This window comes from Salvelinus fontinalis, chromosome 35, assembly GCF_029448725.1.
Source record: "Salvelinus fontinalis isolate EN_2023a chromosome 35, ASM2944872v1, whole genome shotgun sequence".
Taxonomy (NCBI): Eukaryota; Metazoa; Chordata; class Actinopteri; order Salmoniformes; family Salmonidae; genus Salvelinus; species Salvelinus fontinalis.
The window spans coordinates 41,566,091-41,594,047 of record NC_074699.1 but is presented as its reverse complement, the minus strand read 5'-3'; the positions used below and the strand labels follow the sequence as shown (position 1 = coordinate 41,594,047).

Sequence of the window (27,957 nt, the reverse complement as noted above, 5' to 3'; positions counted from 1 at the left end):
TATTACTACCCTGTAACACCACACCACTACCATCATATTACTACCCTGTAACACCACATCACTACCATCATATTACTACCCTGTAACACCACATCACTACCATCATATCACTACCCTGTAACACCACACTAATACACCCAACATCCTTTCTCCATTCTCGCGCCAGCCACACAAAGCCAGGACGAAATGACTAAACACAGTACCAAACACAGTGTGGACACACCTCCTGTACCAGTCAACAGTTTTGACACACCTCCTGTACCAGTCAACAGTTTGGACACACCTCCTATACCAGTCAACAGTTTGGACACACCTCCTGTACCAGTCAACAGTTTGGACACACCTCCTGTACCAGTCAACAGTTTGGACACACCTCCTGTACCAGTCAACAGTTTGGACACACCTCCTATACCAGTCAACAGTTTGGACACACCTCCTGTACCAGTCAACAGTTTGGACACACCTCCTGTACCAGTCAACAGTGTGGACACACCTCCTGTACCAGTCAACAGTTTGGACACACCTCCTGTACCAGTCAACAGTTTGGACACACCTCCTATACCAGTCAACAGTTTGGACACACCTCCTGTACCAGTCAACAGTTTGGACACACCTCTTGTACCAGTCAACAGTTTGGACACACCTCCTGCACCAGTCAACAGTTTGGACACACCTCCTGTACCAGTCAACAGTTTGGACACACCTCCTGTACTAGTCAACAGTGTGGACACACCTCCTGTACCAGTCAACAGTTTGGACACACCTCCTGTACCAGTCAACAGTTTGGACACACCTCCTATACCAGTCAACAGTTTGGACACACCTCCTGTACCAGTCAACAGTTTGGACACACCTCTTGTACCAGTCAACAGTTTGGACACACCTCCTGTACCAGTCAACAGTTTGGACACACCTCCTATACCAGTCAACAGTTTGGACACACCTCCTGTACTAGTCAACAGTGTGGACACACCTCCTGTACCAGTCAACAGTTTAGACACACCTCCCCTACCAGTCAACGGTTTGGACACACCTCCTGTACCAGTCAACGGTTTGGACACACCTCCTGTACCAGTCAACAGTTTGGACACACCTCCTATACCAGTCAACAGTTTGGACACACCTCCTAACCAGTCAACAGTTTGGACACACCTCCTGTACCAGTCAACAGTTTGGACACACCTCCTAACCAGTCAACAGTTTGGACACACCTCCTAACCAGTCAACAGTTTGGACGCACCTCCTGTACCAGTCAACAGTTTGGACACACCTCTTGTACCAGTCAACAGTTTGGACACACCTCCTGAGTCGGGGGTTTTTCTTTATTTTTACTATTTTCTACATTGTAGAATAAAAAATTTAAAAAAGTGTTAAATAAATCACAATATATTTTATATTTGAGATTCTTCAAAGTAGCCACCCTTTGCCTTGTTGACAGCTTTGCACACTCTTGGCATTCTTTCAACCAGCTTCACCTGAAATGTAAGTGTGTCCACACTTTTGACTGGTACTATATATCTACCAGAACAGATCAAAGCATCTCTGCACTGCCCTTTGCAAAAGAAGAGTATTAAGGAAACGAATATGGTGTGATTATACAGCAACCTCACTTCTTAAGAAAGAGAGAGAGAGAGAGAGAGAGAGAGAGATATGCAGGGAGAGAGAGAGAGATATGCAGGGAGAGAGATATGCAGAGAGATAGAGAGAGAGATATGCAGGGAGAGAGAGAGAGAGATGCAGAGAGAGAGAGCTGCAGGGAGAGAGAGAGAGATATGCAGGGAGAGAGAGAGATGTGCAGGGAGAGAGATATGCAGGGAGAGAGAGAGATATGCAGGGAGAGAGAGAGAGAGATATGCAGAGGGAGAGAGATACAGAGAGAGAGATATGCAGGGAGAGAGAGAGAGATATGCAGGGAGAGAGAGAGAGAGAGAGAGAGAGAGAGAGAGAGAGAGAGAGAGAGAGAGAGATGCAGGGAGAGAGAGAGAGAGAGATGCAGGGAGAGAGGGAGAGATATGCAGGGAGAGAGGGAGAGATATGCAGGGAGAGAGAGAGAGATATGCAGGGAGAGAGAGAGATATGCAGGGAGAGAGAGAGAGAGATATGCAGGGAGAGAGAGAGAGAGATATGCAGGGAGAGAGAGAGAGATGCAGGGAGAGAGAGAGAGATGCAGGGAGAGAGAGAGAGATGTAGGGAGAGAGAGAGAGAGAGAGACAGATAGAGAGACATACAGGGAGACAGAGAGCGAGAGAGAGCGAGAGAGATGCAGGGAGAGAGAGAGAGATGCAGGGAGACAGAGAGAGAGATGCAAGGAGAGAGAGAGAGAGAGAGAGAGAGAGAGAGAGAGAGAGAGAGAGAGAGAGAGAGAGAGAGAGAGAGATGCAGGGAGAGAGAGAGCGAGAGAGAGCGAGAGAGATGCAGGGAAAGAGAGAGAGATGCAGGGAGAGAGAGACAGAGAGAGAGAGATGCAGGGAGAGAGAGAGAGAGAGAGAGAGAGAGAGAGATGCAGGGAGAGAGAGACAGAGAGAGAGAGATGCAGCCAGATGCACCTACCCCCACTCTCCCGCTCTCCCCCCACTCTCCCTCTCTCTCAATGTCCCTCTCTCCCTCCATCTCTACTTTCTCTCTCCTCCCCCTTCAGTCTCCCACCCTCTCTTTGCTCTCTCCCCCCCTCTCTCCCCCTCCCTCTCTCATTCGCTCCCTCACTCCTCCCCCTCTCCCTCCCTCCCTGTCTCTCCCCCCTCTTCCCCTTTGCTCCTCCCTCCCCCCCTCTCTCTCCCTCCCTCTCTCCATGTTCAGCCTATATGTACTCTTCATGGAGCTCCACCTCCCAACCCAGACTGACTCACATGGTCTTCATGGAGCTCCACCTCCCAACCCAGACTGACTCACATTGAGCAACACAACATATCACCAAGACTGTGACAATCTATTTCTACACAGTACTGTATCACTCCACAGGCTACTAGTGGACTGTCTGTCTGTCTGTCTGGCAACTGTCTACTTCCCTTTGCCTGGCTGCTGAGGGGCTGCTGTAAGCCCTGTGGACTGTGGGACAAGCCGTGCTGGACCGTTGGATATTGGTCTCTTTCCTTAGTGCATAACTGTATGGATTAACTGCTGTTCTGTACCATGGCGTTCCTGACACTCCGGGAGGATTTCAACCATGGTAAGAGAGATAGACGGCTGCAATATCCAGTTACAGACTAAGTTGAACACGGCAGAACAACAGTATAAGTGCAGAGGGACTCTGGTTGAAGTGTTCTATGGGCATGTAGGAGAGTCTAAGAGACATGAGAGGTCTGTTGGCTGGGCGTGTAGGAGAGTCTAAGAGACATGAGAGGTCTGTTGGCTGGGCGTGTAGGAGAGTCTAAGAGACATGAGAGGTCTGTTGGCTGGGCGTGTAGGAGAGTCTAAGAGACATGAGAGGTCTGTTGGCTGGGCGTGTAGGAGAGTCTAAGAGACATGAGAGGTCTGTTGGCTGGGCATGTAGGAGAGTCTAAGAGACATGAGAGGTCTGTTGGCTGGGCATGTAGGAGAGTCTAAGAGACATGAGAGGTTTGTTGGCTGGGCGTGTAGGAGAGTCTAAGAGACATGAGAGGTCTGTTGGCTGGGCGTGTAGGAGAGTCTAAGAGACATGAGAGGTCTGTTGGCTGGGCATGTAGGAGAGTCTAAGAGACATGAGAGGTTTGTTGGCTGGGCATGTAGGAGAGTGTAAGAGACATGAGAGGTTTGTTGGCTGGGCATGTAGGAGAGTCTAAGAGACATGAGAGGTCTGTTGGCTGGGCATGTAGGAGAGTCTAAGAGACATGAGAGGTTTGTTGGCTGGGCGTGTAGGAGAGTCTAAGAGACATGAGAGGTCTGTTGGCTGGGCGTGTAGGAGAGTCTAAGAGACATGAGAGGTCTGTTGGCTGGGCATGTAGGAGAGTCTAAGAGACATGAGAGGTCTGTTGGCTGGGCATGTAGGAGAGTCTAAGAGACATGAGAGGTCTGTTGGCTGGGCGTGTAGGAGAGTCTAAGAGACATGAGAGGTTTGTTGGCTGGGCATGTAGGAGAGTCTAAGAGACATGACTGTCTGTTTCAGCCGAATAGCAATTTAGTTTTTGACGATTGTAGATGAACAACGAGCGCTAGAGATCTCTGTATGTCTCTCTTTTTCTCTCTCTGTGGTGAGATGGTGAGCTGGAAGCATGAGTCGAGGCTGAGGCAGGCAGAAAGACAGACAGGCAGACAAGCAGGCAGGCAGAAAGGCAGGCATGCAGGCAGGCTTGTGATGAGCTTCCTTTGATTATTCCCACTGTCATCATCACAGCAGCAGTGACAGACGGGTGTAAACAGAATTTTCACATCTCCTTGGAGACACGGTAGTCAGAACCACTCTTCACACTCTGAGAACAGAGAACATTCTGTGCAGATGAAATAACACTGGAATTAAGTCCCAAATAGACCCCTATGCCCTAGGGTGCTATTTGTAACGCATCCTGGGACTCAGAGAGGGACGTCTTAGCCCGTAAAGCACAGCACATCGATACAAAGTGGTTCTGTAGTAACAGTGTAGACACAGGTGTGTTGTCCCTTTGTGCATTAGGATAGAGTTTCCATTTGATATCAAAGTCACGGCAACGTTATTTTGTCAAATCAGCTCCCACTGTCTATGGTGCTACTTCATACTGACCATCTGCGTCGTGATACGGCTTCAGTTTCAACATATCAACATTAGTTACATAAGCCAGTGTGATGGATATCCTACTACTTCAACCTCAGCAGGTTGACACAATCACATGCTCTTTGAGAGGGAGTCTAAGGGCCTCAACAAATGATACTGTAGACTAATCTTGAGAAGAGAGGAGGAGGAGATGGGGAGGAAACAGGGGAAGAGAGGGGGAGGAGATATGAGAGGGGGAGGAGAGGAGGGAGGAGAGAGAAGAGGGGGAGGAGAAGAGGAGAGGAGGAGAGGGGGAGGAGATATGAGAGGGGGAGGTGAGGAGGAGGGGGAGGAGAGAGAAGAGGGGGGAGAGGAGGAGGAGATATGAGAGGGGGAGGTGAGGAGGAGGGGGAGGAGAGAGAAGAGGGAAGAGATGAGGAGGAGATATGAGAGGGGGAGGTGAGGGGGGAGGAGAGGTTTAAAGTGTGAGGACTCATTAGTACACTGGGACATTTTCAGCAACTTCGATTTACCTTTTTTTTCTTTTTACCTTTATTTAACGAGGCAAGTCAGTTAGGAACAAATTCTTATTTACAATGATGGCCTACCCCGCCAAAACCCGGACGACGCTGGGCCAATTGTGCGTCGCCTTATGGGACTCCCAATCACAGCTGGATGTGATACAGCCTGGAATCGAACCAGGGACTGTAGTGACACCTCTTGCACTGAGATGCAGTGCCTTAGACCACTCCCACTCGGGAGCCCGAATGACCTGTGTCATAGTTATTGATCTATGTCTTACTGTAGTGATTGATCTAGATATTACTGCAGTGATTGATCTATATATTACTGTAGTGATTGATCTATATATTACTGTAGTGATTGATCTATATATTACTGTAGTAAATTATCTATATATTACTGTAGTTATTGATCTATATATTACTGTAGTGATTGATCTATATATTACTGTAGTGATTGATCTATATATTACTGTAGTGATTGATCTATATATTACTGTAGTAAATTATCTATATATTACTGTAGTTATTGATCTATATATTACTGTAGTGATTGATCTATATATTACTGTAGTGATTGATCTATATATTACTGTAGTGATTGATCTATAAATTACTGTAGTTATTGATCTATATATTACTGTAGTGATTGATCTATATATTACTGTAGTAAATTATCTATATATTACTGTAGTTATTGATCTATATATTACTGTAGTGATTGATCTATATATTACTGTAGTGATTGATCTATATATTACTGTAGTGATTGATCTATATATTACTGTAGTAAATTATCTATATATTACTGTAGTTATTGATCTATATATTACTGTAGTTATTGATCTATATATTACTGTAGTGATTGATCTATATATTACTGTAGTGATTGATCTATATATTACTGTAGTGATTGATCTATAAATTACTGTAGTTATTGATCTATATATTACTGTAGTGATTGATCTATATATTACTGTAGTGATTGATCTATATATTACTGTAGTGATTGATCTATATATTACTGTAGTTATTGATCTATGTATTACTGTAGTGATTGATCTATATATTACTGTAGTGATTGATCTATAAATTACTGTAGTTATTGATCTATATATTACTGTAGTGATTGATCTATATATTACTGTAGTTATTGATCTATATATTACTGTAGTGATTGATCTATATATTACTGTAGTGATTGATCTATATATTACTGTAGTTATTGATCTATGTCATAGTTATTGATCTATGTGTGAGTGTGTGTAGGCAATTTGTAGTATTGGTCAGAATTCCATTCAGCTATTTTTCTTTTCTCCTACATATGGAACTGACAGAGAACACAGCTGATCTTTAGCCTGCTCCTTGGACATAGTCTCAAAATGCTCACCTCACGTCACCATGTCTGTCGCATAATAGTCTAAGCATCCTTCCTGTCTCTCCATCCCACTAGTCTACATCATCATCCCAGGCTGGGTCAGGTAACGTTCTGCAGCATTCTCAGCCACATGGCTCTTCACATGGTGTGCTGGCCCTGTTGATGGACACTCCAGTTGATGGGAGCAACCTACCCTATTGCTCCTGCTGCTTCTGCGTCCCGCCTCTTCCGGTCCTCTCATTAAACTGGCCGATTCTGTTGCTCGTTCATTCATCAACTTATCCTACATATCCTCCTTCCCCGCCGCTCTCCCCTGCTCTGGTGCTGCCTATGCTGATGTTGTTACATCACACTGGCTCACAGACTGACTGCTGAAGCTACTGCATAGCAGACACGGACCCCAGACCTGCAGAATATATCTGAATATCTCTGGATCCGAATTTTGCCTATTCTGTTTTATTTCTGTGTGATTTTTATTTGTTTATTCGGAATATTAATTTCGGGAGGATGTAGGTAGATCGCAGTGCGAGAGATTCCACATACCGCTAGTCGGGGGAAAAAAGAAGACTAAAAAAAACAGCAGAAAAAGGCGACAAGCGAATCATGACAGATGGACTATCTAAATCCTCACGCAGCACCAGTAACCTTTCCGAGGGACTTTTATCTCTAACGCGGCTAATAACCCAGTACTGTGTACCATAATCTGAAAATAGCATTAGGCAGCGCTCAGAAAACACTGCATTGCTGCTGAAGGATGAAAAACAACGGCAGCACATCCGCAGTCTTCCGCAAGCAGAGGAATTTCCAAAACAAGTTTGTCTGTCTTGTCTGACTGACTTGCTTGGAAGTTGACACAAATATTAGTATCTCTCTTGAGTGTTGATATTGAATATTTATTTTGAAAATATAAATATAATCCTCCGTCTCAGCAACTGTGTGTGACATATGGTCCAAATGTAACAGGCACTGCACCTGTGCCCAGTCAATAACAGGTAAAATACATGCGAGAGAAATACAGAAACTATAGGTCATGATTAAATGATTGATTGAGACCGCATAGTCTCTGTGTTTACTATAAACATAAGATATAGGCTTTATATATAGGCTCAATATGATTGTCAATTAGGCCTATAGGCTATGCATTATGTTAGGCTATAGGCTTTATATAGGCCTATAGGCTGAACATGACAGGTTGTCAATTAGGCCTATGCATTGTTTTATATACAGGCCTACGTCTAAAAACATTGACCTTCTGAATTAACATAATCCTAACTATCAGCAGTTTAATAATGAATTGACGTTAACTGTTTTAATGGCTGTTAATTGATTTGTAACTGTTTTAATGACTGTTGCTTAATGTTTAACTGTTTTGCGTTTGAGGTTTCCCAAGGCCGCTTTGATCCTCCATTCTATTCCATTCCATCTATTTAGGATAAGATTCTGCCCGGCTGTCAATAACTTCAGGGCCCACAGCGTAAAATAACAGTTTATTCGGACACTAGGCTATTTTTAAACATAACAAAAAACACAGTCAGTAAAATAACATCAAACAAACATTAGAAGATAGAATCGCCCTAAATATTTGTTTTATTCCAATATTTTGAATTTACCGCCCGATTTCCCATCATCTCCATTCTCCACGTCTCTTGAATGACGCTGACGCAAGCAGCCAGTCTGAATGGCGATTGTAACAGACTCGCAGGGCAGTGCGAACGGAGCGCAGCCCGACCTTATATCGCCTTGAAAAACATAGCTATATCAAATGAAACGGACGAGAACAGTAAGTGATTCAATACTATTTCGTATAAGTGCATTGTTATGTGGGAAGGTCGTATTATGTTTTTAAACGGCAGATTACGTTCATTTTCGACGTCGGTTTGGCAACGGCTTTGTGTTAGGAGGGAGTAGGATCCGCTCTTTTATACCTCAGAGGTACGACCACGTAGCCGACGAAGCTAGCTAGCGACTGGTTTGTGAGGTTAGCCAGCTAAACTAAAGACCCTCAAGCCAACAACGGGCGCCTTTGTTCATGTCACGGGATCGTTGGCAAGCTCTCTATCAACCAAATATGAGGATAAACGTTGGTCATTTGATTCGATGTAATGTTTATATGGGTAACGTTATATAGAAGCCGTTGGCTGAATGATACGATATTTCATTTCACCTGTAAGGTAGGATAAGCTAACAGTCAACTAGGGGTCTGTTCCCCGAAATATCACAGGAGTCGGAAGTTCATGACTTATGGGGGAGCGATCACATGGTTAACTTGGCTAGCAGTGGCTATCTGAAAAAAAAACGTTATTACGATGAACTAGTTTAACACAAAATAACCTATAGTCAACAATACGGCGAATATGTTTTGTTGGCAAGCTGCTATCGCCATGTTATTTACATTTAAACAATTCGGTGTTTTCTGGCTAGCTCCGTTTTGGACAGAAAGTGTGTAGCTAGTTAGCGAACGATGCTACAGTAACGTTTAGCTAGCTTGCTAGCCGACTCAACTCCACGATTTACGATGGAGTTGAGCAGCGCAGTGTTAACATCCATTTTTTTTAAAGGAAAGTAGCGTTTGTCCCTAGATGACGTAATAGGGATTTGTTTTTACGTTTATGCTGTCCCTCAGTCCTCTCATGCAATGAGACATTCCCCAAAGCAAAACTAAATGGAATGTTTGAAGGTGAAGGAGAACAAAAATGACCCGATTAAATAATTTAAATGCACATAAAAAAACAGCAAGTACTTGTTTTGAAAATAGTATACACTTTATTTTAATTTTTTACTTGTTATTATTGTTTATGCCTTAGAGAGCTGTGGTGCCATTTAACAAGGAGCCTATTTAATAAATTAACTAAACTCGCTGCAGCAGAGGGGTGAGGACCAAGAGGCTAGAGTGGCGCTAACTCAGTGGAGCAGGAGAAGAGCAGCTGAGTTTAGACCGGCAGGCACACAAACACGGAAGTCACTAAATCCCGAGTGGCGTAGGGGGCTTAGACCCTGCAGTACCTGGTTCGAATCCAGGCTGCATCACATCCGGCCTTGATTGGGAGTCCCATAGATCGGCGCACAATTGGCCCAGCGTCGTCCGGGTTTGGCCTGGGTAGGCGGTCATTGTAAATAAGAATTTGTTCTGAACTTACTTGCCTAGTTAAATCAAATCAACCGAAAGTCACTGGGGCAGCCTTTAAAAAGTATTTAAATTTGTCTCTACTCTTTTGCCAATAAAAGTCGCTGGAAGGATCTGACTTGCTAAATTGGCAACACTGGAGTGTGGAGTCACATTTAAAATTAAGTTTGTTTTTTTTAAACTACTGATTTCAGCACCCAAAGAATAGCCAGCAATTACATACATTGTTCTGTGTAATTGCAGACTAACGCTATTCTTTGGGTGCTGAAATAAGTATTTTTTTATAAAAACTGTCGTTTTATGTGAGGTCGGAGGTCCAGTCCTCCCACATTTAAGACAGGTGTACAGTCGTGGCCAGAAGTTGAGAATGACACAAATATGAATTTCCACAAAGTTTGCTGCTTCAGTGTCTTTAGATATTTTTGTCAGATTTTACTATGGAATACTGAAGTATAATGACAAGCATTTCATTAGTGCCAAAGGCTTTTATTGACAATTACATGAAGTTGATGCAAAGAGTCAATATTTGCAGTGTTGACCCTTCTTTTTCAAGATCTCTGCAATCTGCCCTGGCATGCTGTCAATTAACTTCTGGGCCACATCCTGACTGATGGCAGCCCATTCTTGCATAAACAATGCTTGGAGTTTGTCAGAATTTGTGGGTTTTTGTTTGTCCACCCGCTTTTTGAGGATTGACCACAAGTTCTCAATGGGATTAAGGTCTGGGGAGTTTCCTGGCCATGGACCCAAAATATTGATGTTTTGTTCCCCGAGCCACTTAGTTATCACTTTTGCCTAATGGCAAGGTGCTCCATCACGCTGGAAAAGGCATTGTTCGTCACCAAACTTCCTGGATGGTTGGGAGAAGTTGCTCTCGGAGGATGTGTTGGTACCATTCTTTATTCATGGCTGTGTTCTTAGGCAAAATTGTGAGTGAGCCCACTCCCTTGGCTGAGAAGCAACCCCACACATGAATGGTCTCAGGATGCTTTACTGTTGGCATGACACAGGACTGATGGTAGCGCTCACCTTGTCTTCTTCGGACAAGCTTTTTTCCAGATGCCCCAAACAATCGGAAAGGGGATTCATCAGAGAAAATGACTTTACCCCAGTCCCCAGCAGTCCAATCCCTGTACCTTTTGTAGAATATCAGTCTGTCCCTGATGTTTTTCTTGGAGAGAAGTGGCTTCTTTGCTACCCTTCTTGACACCAGGCCATCCTCCAAAAGTCTTCGCCTCACTGTGCGTACAGATGCACTCACACCTGCCTGCTGCCATACCTGAGCAAGCTCTGTGCGGGTGGTGCCCCGACCCCGCAGCTGAATCAACTTTAGGAGACTGTCCTGGCGCTTGCTGGACTTTCTTGGATGCCCTGAAGCCTTCTTCACAACAATTGAACAGCTCTCCTTGAAGTTCTTGAAGATCCGATAAATGGTTGATTTAGGTGCAATCTTAATGGCAGCAATATCCTTGCGTGTGAAGTCCTTTTTGTGCAAAGCAATGATGACGGCACGTGTTTCCTTGCAGGCAACCATGGTTGACAGAGGAAGAACAATGATTCCAAGCACCACCCTTCCTTTGAAGCGTCAAGTCTGTTATTCAAACTCAATCAGCATGACAGAGTGATCATCCCAGAATCACTCCTGTTTTGGGGGGTGTCTTGCTAATTGCCTATAATTTCCACCTTTTGTCTATTCCATTTGCACAACAGCATGTGAAATGTATTGTCAATCAGTGTTGCTTCCTAAGTGGACAGTTTGATTTCACAGAAGTGTAATTGACTTGGAGTTACATTGTGTTGTTTAAGTGTTCCCTTTATTTTTTTGAGCAGTGTGTATATATATATATATATATATATGAAACATTGAATTTGGCCTTACTGCTATTAGCTCATAGAAACCCATTGAATAACAGATTGTATTGAGACGCAGCCAGTGGCAAATGTCTCCAGCTTAAACAGGTGGATTTTGATGGGAATTTGTTTATTAAGCTAATTAGTTTTCCACATGGCCGTGGCCCTTGACTCTAGGCGGTTAACTGGCTAATGTTTGCCATATACATTGTGGCCAGTTTATTAGGTACACCAATTTAGTACTGGGTCAGACCCCCCCCCCCCCTTGCATCCAGAACGGCCTGAATTCTTCTGGGCATGGGAACATTGCTCAATTGGTATCAAGGGACCTAACGTATGCCAGGAAAACATTTGACAGTCTCTTTAGACGTCTCATCAACGAGCTGTTTTCGCCCACAGGACAGCCGCTGACCGGATGCTTTTTGTTTGTCGCACCATTCTCGGTAAACCCTAGACACTGTCGTGCGTGAAAAGTCTAGGAGGCCGGCCGTTTCTGAGATACTGGAACCAGCATGCCTGGCACCGACGATCATACCACGCTCAGTCGCTTAAGTTAGAGCGTTGGGCCAGTAATCGTAAAGGTTGCTGGATCGAATCCCCGAGCTGACAAGGTATAAATCTGTAATTCTGCCCCTGAGCAAGGCAGTTAACCCAGTGTGTTCCCCGGGCGCCAAAGATGTGGATTAAGGCAGCCCCCTGAACCTCTCATTTCAGTTGAAGGCATTCAGTTGTACAACTGACTAGGTATCCCCCCTTTGCCAAACTACTTTAGCCCATTCTAACATCTGCCTAGCGACTTTCCGCAGACCATATGGTCTTTTTGCAACGTGGCTGGATTGCAAAGCCAGCGAGCTAGCAATTTTTTTGTAGTTTATTGACTAAAACTGGACATTTTCCTCAAATAGTTAAAATATAAGACTATTTTCCAATAAATATCAAGGGTCATATTCTGTTGACGTGATCATCGACGCTCGGCTGCCGTTTTACAAATAAAGATAATCTCGCTCTTTTGTCCAATAATAATCCAGTTGTAGTTTTATACCCGCACTGTATCTGTGAGCGGTTGTCTAGAGCACACGCGCCAATACCAGAATGGATACACTTGCTATACAACATCTGTTTTTTGTGAAAACAATCAGTAGAGTTGAAAATGTGATGAACCCAATTAACCTGCTTTTTTTTATTTTTTTTTTTACATGGGAATTTAACCGTAAAATGTATTTTGATGCGCACCATGTAAATCGTGTACAAGTCGATTTGATGGAAACTAATCTCTGGTGGGAAGATTTGCATATTGTTTTTTGGCAGATTTTAGAATATTTGTGTGAATCTGTCGCTAATTGGATGAAAAACCTAGTTTTAAAGTTTTGAAACGTATTAGCTAGCATTTCTCTACATGTATTTCTCTTTTGGGTCATCTTAAATTGGACAGTGACAGTCGTTTAGTCCATTTGACGTCAGGGTGTTAAACGGTTGAATGGAACTATGTCAAGTCAGCCAGCCATGGCAGTGTTACTATTGTCTGATTGTTGTCTGATTGCTGACCTAAAGCATTGTGTTGTTTCTGTTTCAGGTTACGCCCATGTAAAATGGAGGATAGCTTTGATTGCGACTGTGGTGAGCTTGAGCCACCCGATTGTTGAGGGCCAGACTACTCTGTGAAGACTAAAAGGCAAGACACCATTTTGGATGAGCGGTAGTTTCAAAAGGAAGAAGATTAAGTAAATACAAAAAATACAAAAAAAAATAGAATTTAAAATTGTAGTGCTTTTTGGCGCAATTAGAATCAATGCAGCTACACAGAGTGAGTCTATCACTGAATATATCTGTACTGTGAGGATGCAACGAGATGCTGCTGTAGGTTTTGAATTGGCCTCTTGCGTTCATTCCATTATCACTGGCTGTTAAACACTAAACGCCTAAAAACGGTTTAATAACCAGAGAAGCGCCAAAAAAAAAAAACGATTTTGAAAAAGTTATTCATATTAGGCCTGGAAAAACTTGCACCATTTGTCAAACAAACATGACTTTCTACTTTGGTTGTGAGTCAGAGAGCCGTGTGATTCTGTGAGGGTTAGACAGGGGGAAACAGTAGTCTTCTGTAAGGGTTGTATCACCCACATTTATATTTTCACAATATTACACACCAGTTAAGACCTTCTTTAGCTTATTACCAGTCAGTTTGTCCATTTTGTATTGAACAACCCCAAAGTCAATAGAAACTTAGTCAAAACATCAAATCCAAGATGGCGGAGAAGTTTGAGTCTCTGATGAACATCCATGGGTTTGACCTGGGCCCACGTTACATGGACCTGAAGCCTCTGGGCTACGGCGGGAACGGCCTGGTGTTCTCAGCCGTTGACACGGACTGCGACAAACGCGTGGCAGTGAAGAAGATCATCCTGACGGATCCTCAGAGCGTCAAACACGCCCTGAGAGAGATCAAGATCATCAGAAGGCTGGACCACGACAACACTGTCAAGGTAACACAGGAAATGCAGTAACCAACTGTACAGTACTTTTTATTGGCCATTCATATGGAGTTGTGTTTAGTCAGGACAGCAGTGGAATGGGTCAGCTCCTAACACTGCAGACAGTGGGGGAACTCCCCTGCTCAAGTCACACTGCAACATCAAACTGCCGTCATATGACTTGGCCTGAGTTGAACAATACAAGTCACTTCCAATTGTTGGACTACCTCACACTAGTTAGTGCTGAACAGAGGCAGGATGTGAGTTACACTGCACACATGCAGGTATATCTGCTCATATGAGTTGATGTTAACATATGAACACCTTCCCTCTGCCAGGTATCTGAGACGCTAGGGCCCAGCAGTCGCCACCTAACAGATAATATTCTCTACTTCCCTCTCCCAGGTATTTGAGACGCTAGGGCCCAGCGGTCGTCACCTAACAGAGGACATGGTCTCTCTGACAGAGGTGAACTCTGTGTACATCGTCCAGGAGTACATGGAGACAGACCTGTGTCAGCTCCTGGAGAGGGGTCTTCTCTCTGAGGACCACGCCAGACTCTTCATGTACCAGCTGCTGAGAGGCCTCAAGTACATCCACTCTGCCAACGTACTGCACAGAGACCTGAAGCCTGCCAACTTGTTCGTCAACACAGAGGACCTGGTGCTGAAGATAGGAGACTTTGGGCTGGCCCGGATCATGGATCCTCACTACTCACACAAGGTAAGAGGCTAAAACGGAGACTAGTTAAACTAACATTCATTACCGTCTGTAATAACCGTGTGATACCTGCATAGCGTTCTGGCTTTATTGCCCAGAAACCAACTGGGCTAATCCCTAGGCTGATGGTGTCACCCGATCACACTGCACCACAGGAAGTAAACGTTCCTGAAGTCGCGCCTCCGTTTCCCTTCCCAGGGGAAATGCTTCCGCTGAGATAAGGGCCCTGGGAACCAATATTTCCATTGAGGGGAGGGAGACCACATCCACATCCTGCCCCGGTGCTGTAGACCAGGCTGTGTGGTGTCGACCAGGCTGTGTGGTGTCGACCAGGCTGTGTGGTGTCGACCAGGCTGTGTGGTGTCGACCAGGCTGTGTGGTGTCGACCAGGCTGTGTGTGGTGCCGACCAGGCTGTGTGTGGTGCCGACCAGGCTGTGTGTGGTGCCGACCAGGCTGTGTGTGGTGCCGACCAGGCTGTGTGTGGTGCCGACCAGGCTGTGTGTGGTGCCGACCAGGCTGTGTGTGGTGCCGACCAGGCTGTGTGTGGTGCCGACCAGGCTGTGTGTGGTGCCGACCAGGCTGTGTGTGGTGCCGACCAGGCTGTGTGTGGTGCCGACCAGGCTGTGTGTGGTGCCGACCAGGCTGTGTGTTGTAGATTGTGCACCAGTCGTGCGTTCAAACTTCAGAGAAATGGAGATTAGGCTGAGATGTCTGGCTCTGGGAGAATGTAGGTTGAGGTGGGTCTTTCTCCAGCCGTACACTGCTCTTTGGACAGGACTCTGAGGGGAGAGCAGGGGTCACTGAAGAAAGGAGAGAGAGCTGAGAGAGGAAGAATGAAGAAAGCAGGGAGGAGAGCTGAGAGAGGAAGAATGAAGAAAGCAGGGAGGAGAGCTGAGAGAGGAAGAATGAAGAAAGCAGGGAGGAGAGCTGAGAGAGGAAGAATGAAGAAAGCAGGGAGGAGAGCTGAGAGAGGAAGAATGAAGAAAGCAGGGAGGAGAGCTGAGAGAGGAAGAATGAAGAAAGCAGGGAGGAGAGCTGAGAGAGGAAGAATGAAGAAAGCAGGGAGGAGAGCTGAGAGAGGAAGAATGAAGAAAGCAGGGAGGAGAGCTGAGAGAGGAAGAATGAAGAAAGCAGGGAGGAGAGCTGAGAGAGGAAGAATGAAGAAAGCAGGGAGGAGAGCTGAAAGAGGAAGAATGAAGAAAGCAGGGAGGAGAGCTGAGAGAGGAAGAATGAAGAAAGCAGGGAGGAGAGCTGAGAGAGGAAGAATGAAGAAAGCAGGGAGGAGAGCTGAGAGAGGAAGAATGAAGAAAGCAGGGAGGAGAGCTGAGAGAGGAAGAATGAAGAAAGCAGGGAGGAGAGCTGAGAGAGGAAGAATGAAGAAAGCAGGGAGGAGAGCTGAGAGAGGAAGAATGAAGAAAGCAGGGAGGAGAGCTGAGAGAGGAAGAATGAAGAAAGCAGGGAGGAGAGCTGAGAGAGGAAGAATGAAGAAAGCAGGGAGGAGAGCTGAGAGAGGAAGAATGAAGAAAGCAGGGAGGAGAGCTGAGAGAGGAAGAATGAAGAAAGCAGGGAGGAGAGCTGAGAGAGGAAGAATGAAGAAAGCAGGGAGGAGAGCTGAGAGAGGAAGAATGAAGAAAGCAGGGAGGAGAGCTGAGAGGAAGAATGAAGAAAGCAGGGAGGAGAGCTGAGAGGAAGAATGAAGAAAGCAGGGAGGAGAGCTGAGAGAGGAAGAAGAAAGAAAGCAGGGAGGAGAGCTGAGAGAGGAAGAAGAAAGAAAGCAGGGAGGAGAGCTGAGAGAGGAAGAAGAAAGAAAGCAGGGAGGAGAGCTGAGAGAGGAAGAAGAAAGAAAGCAGGGAGGAGAGCTGAGAGAGGAAGAAGGAAGAAAGCAGGGAGGAGAGCTGAGAGAGGAAGAAGAAAGAAAGTAGGGAAGAGAGCTGAGAGAGGAAGAAGAAAGAAAGAAAGTAGGGAAGAGAGCTGAGAGAGGAAGAAGAAAGAAAGTAGGGAAGAGAGCTGTAGGAGTGGAGTAGTCACCGTGCAGCTACAGGTGTCTAGATTAGTCATCACCAGGGCATGTCTGGTGTGGGACTCGGCCCTCTCTGGCACCACACAGGATACACTCAGGACTTTTACAGTTAGCTAGGCCTTACACTTTCTCACACACACTGCTCAACCTCAAGTCAGAGTCTTTTACAGCTAGGCCACAGCTTCACACACACACACAGCCCCAAGCCAGAGTCTTTTACAGCTAGGCCACAGCTTCACACACACAGCCCCAACAGCCAGAGTCTTACAGCTAGGCCACAGCTTCACACACACACAGCCCCAAGCCAGAGTCTTTTACAGCTAGGCCACAGCTTCACACACACAGCCCCAACAGCCAGAGTCTTACAGCTAGGCCACAGCTTCACACACACACAGCCCAACAGCACCTGGTTTTAGTGGCTCATATCGCAGATCAAGTGTTGACTCGCTACGCTCCAGTGACTCATCGCTGAGAACGCTCTCATTTGAATAGTAATCGTGCTGGGGACACGGCAGGAAACTGGCACTTCCATTTCAGTGTGTGTGTGCGTGCTACAGGTGCATGTTTGAAGTTCAAGAGAGATTTTCTCACGATCTTCAGTCTCTGTAGCCAGACACCCCTCCATATTCCCTCCTCTTCCTCCCTCTCCTAGCCCCTATAGCAGCTCTGCTCTGTTCTGCTGTGGCTTTTCCCCATATAAGCAGGTTTTGTATTGATGACATGGAGGCAAGGGAACGGCCTATTGAAAAGACCCTCTGCTGATGTCAACTATTTTTGTATTTCTGTTGGACTGCAGAAGCTCGTGTGTGTGTGTGTGTGTGTGTGTGTGTGTGTGTGTGTGTGTGTGGACACGCTTCTCTCTGCAGAGAATCACGGCCATTTGGTGCCGCATTCCATGTACCATCCAGAGAGCCTGGACACACACACAGCCTGAGTGGACGGGACGGGGGGGGGGCAAACCACTTGACTCCCGTGCCCCTGTCTGCCCAAGCTGCCCTGCTGTTGGGGTAGCTGGCTGGCTCTGCCTCTCTGCATGCTATTTGTAGCTCACTCTGTCTAAATAAAGAACCAGTCCATTTGCAGCAACTAACCTTGGTCTCTGTCTCTCTTGGAACACTGGCAAGAACCTGCACACGTCTAAATGTATAGATATTCTATAGTGTCTATATAGATGCTATATTTGAGCAATATGGCCCGAGACGGTGTGGTATATGGCATGACGTAATGCCTGCATACAGCCTTAGCCGTGGTATATTAGTCATATACCACAAACCCCTGAGGTGCATTATTGCTGTTAGAACCTGGTTACTAACGAAATTAGAGCAGTAAAAATATATGTTTTGTCATACCTGTGGTATACGGTCTGATATACCACGGCTGTTAGCCAATCAGCATCCAGTTTATATTTTTTATATATCTTCAGCTAGACCTACTCCATGTCCTGCGTTGTACATGACCAGAGATGGGCCCTGATTGGCTTAATATGACCAGAGATGGGCCCTGATTGGCTTAATATGACCAGAGATGGGCCCTGATTGGCTTAATATGACCAGAGATGGGACCTGATAGGCTTAATAGGACCAGAGATGGGACCTGATAGGCTTAATAGGACCAGAGATGGGCCCTGATTGGCTTAATATGACCAGAGATGGGCCCTGATTGGCTTAATATGACCAGAGATGGGCCCTGATAGGCTTAATATGACCAGAGATGGGCCCTGATAGGCTTAATAGGACCAGAGATGGGCCCTGATAGGCTTAATAGGACCAGAGATGGGCCCTGATAGGCTTAATAGGACCAGAGATGGGCCCTGATAGGCTTAATAGGACCAGAGATGGGCCCTGATAGGCTTAATAGGACCAGAGATGGGCCCTGATAGGCTTAATAGGACCAGAGATGGGCCCTGATTGGCTTAATATGACCAGAGATGGGCCCTGATTGGCTTAATATGGCCACCATTTGTCTCTGATTGGGTTTAGGTGATTGGGTTCTTATGGAGATTACATTGTCCGTTTCTCAGACTTCTTTTAGGCTCTTATTGAAGTTCTCAGAATTTGTCCCATCCCCCCACCCTTATAAATATTCTAAACTTTGTTAGAGGATTGAGTGGTTCTGTATGTTGAGTGGTGTGTGTGTGTGTGTGAGAGAGCCTGTTGTGTGTTGAGTTTCTCAGAGCCTCCTCAGCCTGCTTCTGTGGGACCCGCAGCAGTCAAACATCCAGTGGCCCGCCACCAAGAATGTCTGGAATTCACGTGCAGGCAGGAATCAAGCATCCTGTGCATTTCCCTCCCAGCCAGTCAGTCTATCATTCCTTTGTCCTGCCTATCGTGGGAGCCTTTCTCCAAGGCTAGAGCTGCTCTCAAGCTGCTAGCGTAGCATAATCATGCCCTGAGGTTAAGCAGGGAACATGGGCTCTGCTGTTACAACCAGTGTTAGCTTAGCATTTAGCTTATCGTGCCCTTTGGCTGACTAGACGCATTGCGTTTGCGTCCGTTAGCTTAGCATTAGCAATAGCATCCCTTTCGGCTTAGCACAGTGAGCATGGCAGGGACTCTGCCGGCTGTAGACCAGAGTTAGCTAGCTTAGCAGTTAGCTTAGCGTAAGTGCGCCCTTCAGTGAAGCAGGGCAAGGGGCATGGCTGTGTAGACTAGCATTAGCTGAGTTATATGACATCTGCTCAGTGAGGCAACTTGACCTCCTATTTACAAGATGTAATCCAACCCTGAAGATTTCTTAATGCAAAATGGCCTTGACATACATACTGAAGGGTTTGTTTATAGGAATATAAATGTTTTATTGAACCCAGTTTTGTTCTAGGAAGTTAGACAATAACATGACGGTCTTTTACATGTGAGCAACAAGTGGTTTAAGTGGTGTTTTTTTTAAACCAAGCTAAGTTAGTCATTTTCCAAACGAGTCCTTTTCATGTAAAACCCTGAAAAGACGTCGGTGGGAATGAGACGTATTTTCCCTAAAACCCTCCAGGCCTGTGTGTCATTATGAAGAAGCAGCAGAGAGACAGTTAAGCTTGCAGATGGTAGCTGCTCTTGATGTGCAGGTGTACATTTCCTGGAATGTTATTGAGAGAGAGAGTGGGGGGACTAAGACAGCGGGGGGACTAAGAGGGGGAGGAAGGGAAAGATGAACGGGAGAGATCGTCATTCCACCACCACACATGTTTCCTGCTGTAGCTCGGATCACTCCACCACAGTCCTCCTCCCATGACACACATACTCACGTTGACCCAATTACCCAGCTATAGCAACACACACAGCTCCGCTTGGCTCGCCGCTTCCACTCGAAGGTTCACAAGGCTTTTAAAACGGCAGGGGAGAAATGACTTGAGTCGTGTGTATTCACGCTTTTTAAGCAGAGCAACAGCTCTAAAAGAAACCATTCTCTCTAATCAACACGTTTTATTTTGACCCACAAAGCCATGCCTAACACACATCTCCTGGGGATTAAATCTGTGTGTATATAAAGCCATGCCTAACACACATCTCCTGGGGATTAAAGCTGTGTGTATATAAAGCCATGCCTAACACACATCTCCTGGGGATTAAAGCTGTGTGTATATAAAGACATGGCTAACACATATCCCCTGGGGATTAAAGCTGTGTGTATATAAAGCCATGGCTAACACATATCCCCTGGGGATTAAAGCTGTGTGTATATAAAGACATGGCTAACACACATCTCCTGGGGATTAAAGCTGTGTGTATATAAAGCCATGGCTAACACATCTCCTGGGGATTAAAGCTGTGTGTATATAAAGACATGGCTAACACATATCCCCTGGGGATTAAAGCTGTGTGTATATAAAGACATGGCTAACACATATCCCCTGGGGATTAAAGCTGTGTGTGTGTATATAAAACCAGTCAGTGTGTGTGTGTGTGTGTGTATATAAAACCAGTCAGTGTGTGTGTGTGTGTGTGTGTGTATATAAAACCAGTCAGTGTGTGTGTGTGTGTATATAAAACCAGTCTGTGTGTGTGTGTGTGTGTGTGTGTGTGTGTGTGTGTACAGCTAGCTTCGTGTGGTTCTCTGAGGAAATCTAGCTACTAATCCTCTGTCACCAGGTTCTCTGAGACAACCCTATAGTACTATAACTACAACCCTATAGTACTATAACTACAACCCTATAGTACTATAACTACAACCCTATAGTACTATAACTACAACCCTATAGTACTATAACTACAACCCTATAGTACTATAACTACAACCCTATAGTACTATAACTACAACCCTATAGTACTATAACTACAACCCTATAGTACTATAACTACAACCCTATAGTACTATAACTACAACCCTATAGTACTATAACTACAACCCTATAGTACTATAACTACAACCCTATAGTACTATAACTACAACCCTATAGTACTATAACTACAACCCTATAGTACTATAACTACAACCCTATAGTACTATAACTATAACCCTATAGTACTATAACTATAACCCTATAGTACTACAACCCTATAGTACTACAACCCTATAGTACTACAACCCTATAGTACTACAACCCTATAGTACTACAACCCTATAGTACTACAACCCTATAGTACTACAACCCTATAGTACTCTAACTACAACCCTATAGTACTCTAACTACAACCCTATAGTACTCTAACTACAACCCTAGAGTACTCTAACTACAACCCTAGAGTACTCTAACTACAACCCTAGAGTACTCTAACTACAACCCTAGAGTACTCTAACTACAACCCTAGAGTACTCTAACTACAACCCTATAGTACTATAACTACAACCCTATAGTACTCTAACTACAACCCTATAGTACTCTAACTACAACCCTATAGTACTCTAACTACAACCCTATAGTACTATAACTACAACCCTATAGTACTATAACTACAACCCTATAGTACTATAACTACAACCCTATAGTACTATAACTACAACCCTATAGTACTATAACTACAACCCTATAGTACTCTAACTACAACCCTATAGTACTATAACTACAACCCTATAGTACTATAACTACAACCCTATAGTACTATAACTACAACCCTATAGTACTATAACTACAACCCTATAGTACTATAACTACAACCCTATAGTACTATAACTACAACCCTATAGTACTATAACTACAACCCTATAGTACTCTAACTACAACCCTATAGTACTCTAACTACAACCCTATAGTACTCTAACTACAACCCTATAGTACTCTAACTACAACCCTATAGTACTATAACTACAACCCTATAGTACTATAACTACAACCCTATAGTACTATAACTACAACCCTATAGTACTATAACTACAACCCTATAGTACTATAACTACAACCCTATAGTACTATAACTACAACCCTATAGTACTATAACTACAACCCTATAGTACTATAACTACAACCCTATAGTACTATAACTACAACCCTATAGTACTATAACTACAACCCTATAGTACTATAACTACAACCCTATAGTACTATAACTACAACCCTATAGTACTATAACTACAACCCTATAGTACTATAACTACAACCCTATAGTACTATAACTACAACCCTATAGTACTATAACTACAACCCTATAGTACTCTAACTACAACCCTAGAGTACTCTAACTACAACCCTAGAGTACTCTAACTACAACCCTAGAGTACTCTAACTACAACCCTAGAGTACTCTAACTACAACCCTAGAGTACTCTAACTACAACCCTAGAGTACTCTAACTACAACCCTAGAGTACTCTAACTACAACCCTAGAGTACTCTAACTACAACCCTATAGTACTCTAACTACAACCCTATAGTACTATAACTACAACCCTATAGTACTATAACTACAACCCTATAGTACTATAACTACAACCCTATAGTACTATAACTACAACCCTATAGTACTATAACTACAACCCTATAGTACTATAACTACAACCCTATAGTACTATAACTACAACCCTATAGTACTATAACTACAACCCTATAGTACTATAACTACAACCCTATAGTACTATAACTACAACCCTATAGTACTATAACTACAACCCTATAGTACTATAACTACAACCCTATAGTACTATAACTACAACCCTATAGTACTATAACTACAACCCTATAGTACTATAACTACAACCCTATAGTACTATAACTACAACCCTATAGTACTATAACTACAACCCTATAGTACTATAACTACAACCCTATAGTACTATAACTACAACCCTATAGTACTATAACTACAACCCTAGAGTACTATAACTACAACCCTAGAGTACTCTAACTACAACCCTAGAGTACTCTAACTACAACCCTAGAGTACTCTAACTACAACCCTAGAGTACTCTAACTACAACCCTAGAGTACTCTAACTACAACCCTAGAGTACTCTAACTACAACCCTAGAGTACTCTAACTACAACCCTAGAGTACTCTAACTACAACCCTAGAGTACTCTAACTACAACCCTAGAGTACTCTAACTACAACCCTAGAGTACTCTAACTACAACCCTATAGTACTCTAACTACAACCCTATAGTACTCTAACTACAACCCTATAGTACTCTAACTACAACCCTATAGTACTCTAACTACAACCCTATAGTACTCTAACTACAACCCTATAGTACTATAACTACAACCCTATAGTACTATAACTACAACCCTATAGTACTATAACTACAACCCTATAGTACTATAACTACAACCCTATAGTACTCTAACTACAACCCTATAGTACTCTAACTACAACCCTATAGTACTATAACTACAACCCTATAGTACTATAACTACAACCCTATAGTACTATAACTACAACCCTATAGTACTCTACAACTGCTGCCTTCCTCTCCTTCCTCTTATTTTCCTCCTCCCTTCCTCTACACTCCCTTTTCCTCCTCCCTTCCTCTCCTCACTCCCCCCTTCCTTCCACTGAGATGTTAGCCACCCATCTGAGACAGAAACATATATGATGTATTTTTTTCCTAAACCACTTTGCACAAATGAAGCTAAAGTAAAAATGTAAACTATTGTACACAGATAAAGGCTTTACATAGAGAACCATAGCATGGCTGTACTTCCTGTCTTGAATGGACGACCCACTAGTCAGGTAGTGAGAACAGCACAGCGCTCAGTGAGTGGAAACAGGTTTTTCTCTCTGTCAAACACTGGGCTAGATAACACTGCCTCTCTGACTGTTGCAAACCTGTGGCTTTGGTCTGGAGAAATGACTTGCTGCGTCACTCCGGCTGTGTGTGTGTGTGTGTGTGTGTGTGTGTGTGTGTGTGTGTGTGTGTGTGTGTGTGTGTGTGTGTGTGTGTGTGTGTGTGTGTGTGTGTGTGTGTGTGTGTGTGTGTGTGTGTGAATTCTCCTGAAATGAGTTAGACAAAGCACTAGCTAGAATGTTCACTTGTTGTAATCTGTTGTGGATTCTCAGAACCTCTGTCATTCTAGACTTCTTCTGCAACATTACAGGCAGGCTACCAGGCTTGTTGTTGTGGATTCTCAGAACCTCTGTCATTCTAGACTTCTTCTGCAACATTACAGGCAGGCTACCAGGCTTGTTGTTGTGGATTCTCAGAACCTCTTTCATTCTAGACTTCTTCTGCAACATTACAGGCAGGCTACCAGGCTTGTTGTTGTGGATTCTCAGAACCTCTGTCATTCTAGACTTCTTCTGCAACATTACAGGCAGGCTACCAGGCTTGTTGTTGTGGATTCTCAGAACCTCTGTCATTCTAGACTTCTTCTGCAACATTACAGGCAGGCTACCAGGCTTGTTGTTGTGGATTCTCAGAACCTCTTTCATTCTAGACTTCTTCTGCAACATTACAGGCAGGCTACCAGGCTTGTTGTTGTGGATTCTCAGAACCTCTGTCATTCTAGACTTCTTCTGCAACATTACAGGCAGGCTACCAGGCTTGTTGTTGTGGATTCTCAGAACCTCTTTCATTCTAGACTTCTTCTGCAACATTACAGGCAGGCTACCAGGCTTGTTGTTGTGGATTCTCAGAACCTCTTTCATTCTAGACTTCTTCTGCAACATTACAGGCAGGCTACCAGGCTTGTTGTTGTGGATTCTCAGAACCTCTTTCATTCTAGACTTCTTCTGCAACATTACAGGCAGGCTACCAGGCTTGTTGTTGTGGATTCTCAGAACCTCTTTCATTCTAGACTTCTTCTGCAACATTACAGGCAGGCTACCAGGCTTGTTGTTGTGGATTCTCAGAACCTCTTTCATTCTAGACTTCTTCTGCAACATTACAGGCAGGCTACCAGGCTTGTTGTTGTGGATTCTCAGAACCTCTTTCATTCTAGACTTCTTCTGCAACATTACAGGCAGGCTACCAGGCTTGTTGTTGTGGATTCTCAGAACCTCTGTCATTCTAGACTTCTTCTGCAACATTACAGGCAGGCTACCAGGCTTGTTGTTGTGGATTCTCAGAACCTCTGTCATTCTAGACTTCTTCTGCAACATTACAGGCAGGCTACCAGGCTTGTTGTTGTGGATTCTCAGAACCTCTGTCATTCTAGACTTCTTCTGCAACATTACAGGCAGGCTACCAGGCTTGTTGTTGTGGATTCTCAGAACCTCTTTCATTCTAGACTTCTTCTGCAACATTACAGGCAGGCTACCAGGCTTGTTGTTGTGGATTCTCAGAACCTCTGTCATTCTAGACTTCTTCTGCAACATTACAGGCAGGCTACCAGGCTTGTTGTTGTGGATTCTCAGAACCTCTGTCATTCTAGACTTCTTCTGCAACATTACAGGCAGGCTACCAGGCTTGTTGTTGTGGATTCTCAGAACCTCTTTCATTCTAGACTTCTTCTGCAACATTACAGGCAGGCTACCAGGCTTGTTGTTGTGGATTCTCAGAACCTCTTTCATTCTAGACTTCTTCTGCAACATTACAGGCAGGCTACCAGGCTTGTTGTTGTGGATTCTCAGAACCTCTTTCATTCTAGACTTCTTCTGCAACATTACAGGCAGGCTACCAGGCTTGTTGTTGTGGATTCTCAGAACCTCTTTCATTCTAGACTTCTTCTGCAACATTACAGGCAGGCTACCAGGCTTGTTGTTGTGGATTCTCAGAACCTCTGTCATTCTAGACTTCTTCTGCAACATTACAGGCAGGCTACCAGGCTTGTTGTTGTGGATTCTCAGAACCTCTGTCATTCTAGACTTCTTCTGCAACATTACAGGCAGGCTACCAGGCTTGTTGTTGTGGATTCTCAGAACCTCTTTCATTCTAGACTTCTTCTGCAACATTACAGGCAGGCTACCAGGCTTGTTGTTGTGGATTCTCAGAACCTCTGTCATTCTAGACTTCTTCTGCAACATTACAGGCAGGCTACCAGGCTTGTTGTTGTGGATTCTCAGAACCTCTTTCATTCTAGACTTCTTCTGCAACATTACAGGCAGGCTACCAGGCTTGTTGTTGTGGATTCTCAGAACCTCTTTCATTCTAGACTTCTTCTGCAACATTACAGGCAGGCTACCAGGCTTGTTGTTGTGGATTCTCAGAACCTCTTTCATTCTAGACTTCTTCTGCAACATTACAGGCAGGCTACCAGGCTTGTTGTTGTGGATTCTCAGAACCTCTTTCATTCTAGACTTCTTCTGCAACATTACAGGCAGGCTACCAGGCTTGTTGTTGTGGATTCTCAGAACCTCTTTCATTCTAGACTTCTTCTGCAACATTACAGGCAGGCTACCAGGCTTGTTGTTGTGGATTCTCAGAACCTCTTTCATTCTAGACTTCTTCTGCAACATTACAGGCAGGCTACCAGGCTTGTTGTTGTGGATTCTCAGAACCTCTGTCATTCTAGACTTCTTCTGCAACATTACAGGCAGGCTACCAGGCTTGTTGTTGTGGATTCTCAGAACCTCTGTCATTCTAGACTTCTTCTGCAACATTACAGGCAGGCTACCAGGCTTGTTGTTGTGGATTCTCAGAACCTCTGTCATTCTAGACTTCTTCTGCAACATTACAGGCAGGCTACCAGGCTTGTTGTTGTGGATTCTCAGAACCTCTTTCATTCTAGACTTCTTCTGCAACATTACAGGCAGGCTACCAGGCTTGTTGTTGTGGATTCTCAGAACCTCTTTCATTCTAGACTTCTTCTGCAACATTACAGGCAGGCTACCAGGCTTGTTGTTGTGGATTCTCAGAACCTCTGTCATTCTAGACTTCTTCTGCAACATTACAGGCAGGCTACCAGGCTTGTTGTTGTGGATTCTCAGAACCTCTTTCATTCTAGACTTCTTCTGCAACATTACAGGCAGGCTACCAGGCTTGTTGTTGTGGATTCTCAGAACCTCTTTCATTCTAGACTTCTTCTGCAACATTACAGGCAGGCTACCAGGCTTGTTGTTGTGGATTCTCAGAACCTCTTTCATTCTAGACTTCTTCTGCAACATTACAGGCAGGCTACCAGGCTTGTTGTTGTGGATTCTCAGAACCTCTGTCATTCTAGACTTCTTCTGCAACATTACAGGCAGGCTACCAGGCTTGTTGTTGTGGATTCTCAGAACCTCTGTCATTCTAGACTTCTTCTGCAACATTACAGGCAGGCTACCAGGCTTGTTGTTGTGGATTCTCAGAACCTCTTTCATTCTAGACTTCTTCTGCAACATTACAGGCAGGCTACCAGGCTTGTTGTTGTGGATTCTCAGAACCTCTTTCATTCTAGACTTCTTCTGCAACATTACAGGCAGGCTACCAGGCTTGTTGTTGTGGATTCTCAGAACCTCTTTCATTCTAGACTTCTTCTGCAACATTACAGGCAGGCTACCAGGCTTGTTGTTGTGGATTCTCAGAACCTCTTTCATTCTAGACTTCTTCTGCAACATTACAGGCAGGCTACCAGGCTTGTTGTTGTGGATTCTCAGAACCTCTTTCATTCTAGACTTCTTCTGCAACATTACAGGCAGGCTACCAGGCTTGTTGTTGTGGATTCTCAGAACCTCTTTCATTCTAGACTTCTTCTGCAACATTACAGGCAGGCTACCAGGCTTGTTGTTGTGGATTCTCAGAACCTCTTTCATTCTAGACTTCTTCTGCAACATTACAGGCAGGCTACCAGGCTTGTTGTTGTGGATTCTCAGAACCTCTTTCATTCTAGACTTCTTCTGCAACATTACAGGCAGGCTACCAGGCTTGTTGTTGTGGATTCTCAGAACCTCTTTCATTCTAGACTTCTTCTGCAACATTACAGGCAGGCTACCAGGCTTGTTGTTGT

General features: G+C 44.4%; 1 protein-coding gene across 3 annotated transcripts in view; it reads left to right on the top strand.

Moving 5' to 3' along the window:
* The first annotated feature begins 2,900 nt into the window (after positions 1 to 2,900).
* Positions 2,901 to 27,957, top strand: part of LOC129834896 (mitogen-activated protein kinase 6-like) — a 43,435-nt gene continuing 18,378 nt past the window's right edge. The window contains exons 1-3 of one of the 3 annotated variants that reach the window (XM_055900263.1): positions 2,901 to 3,166; positions 13,090 to 13,999; positions 14,393 to 14,710. In XM_055900263.1, coding sequence (XP_055756238.1) covers positions 13,763 to 13,999; positions 14,393 to 14,710 — 555 coding nt within the window. In that variant the 5' untranslated portion in view covers positions 2,901 to 3,166; positions 13,090 to 13,762. Of the gene's footprint in view, positions 3,167 to 6,824; positions 7,534 to 8,060; positions 8,322 to 13,089; positions 14,000 to 14,392; positions 14,711 to 27,957 lie in introns of those variants that run through there. The other 2 variants (XM_055900264.1, XM_055900262.1) reach the window with 2 other exon arrangements.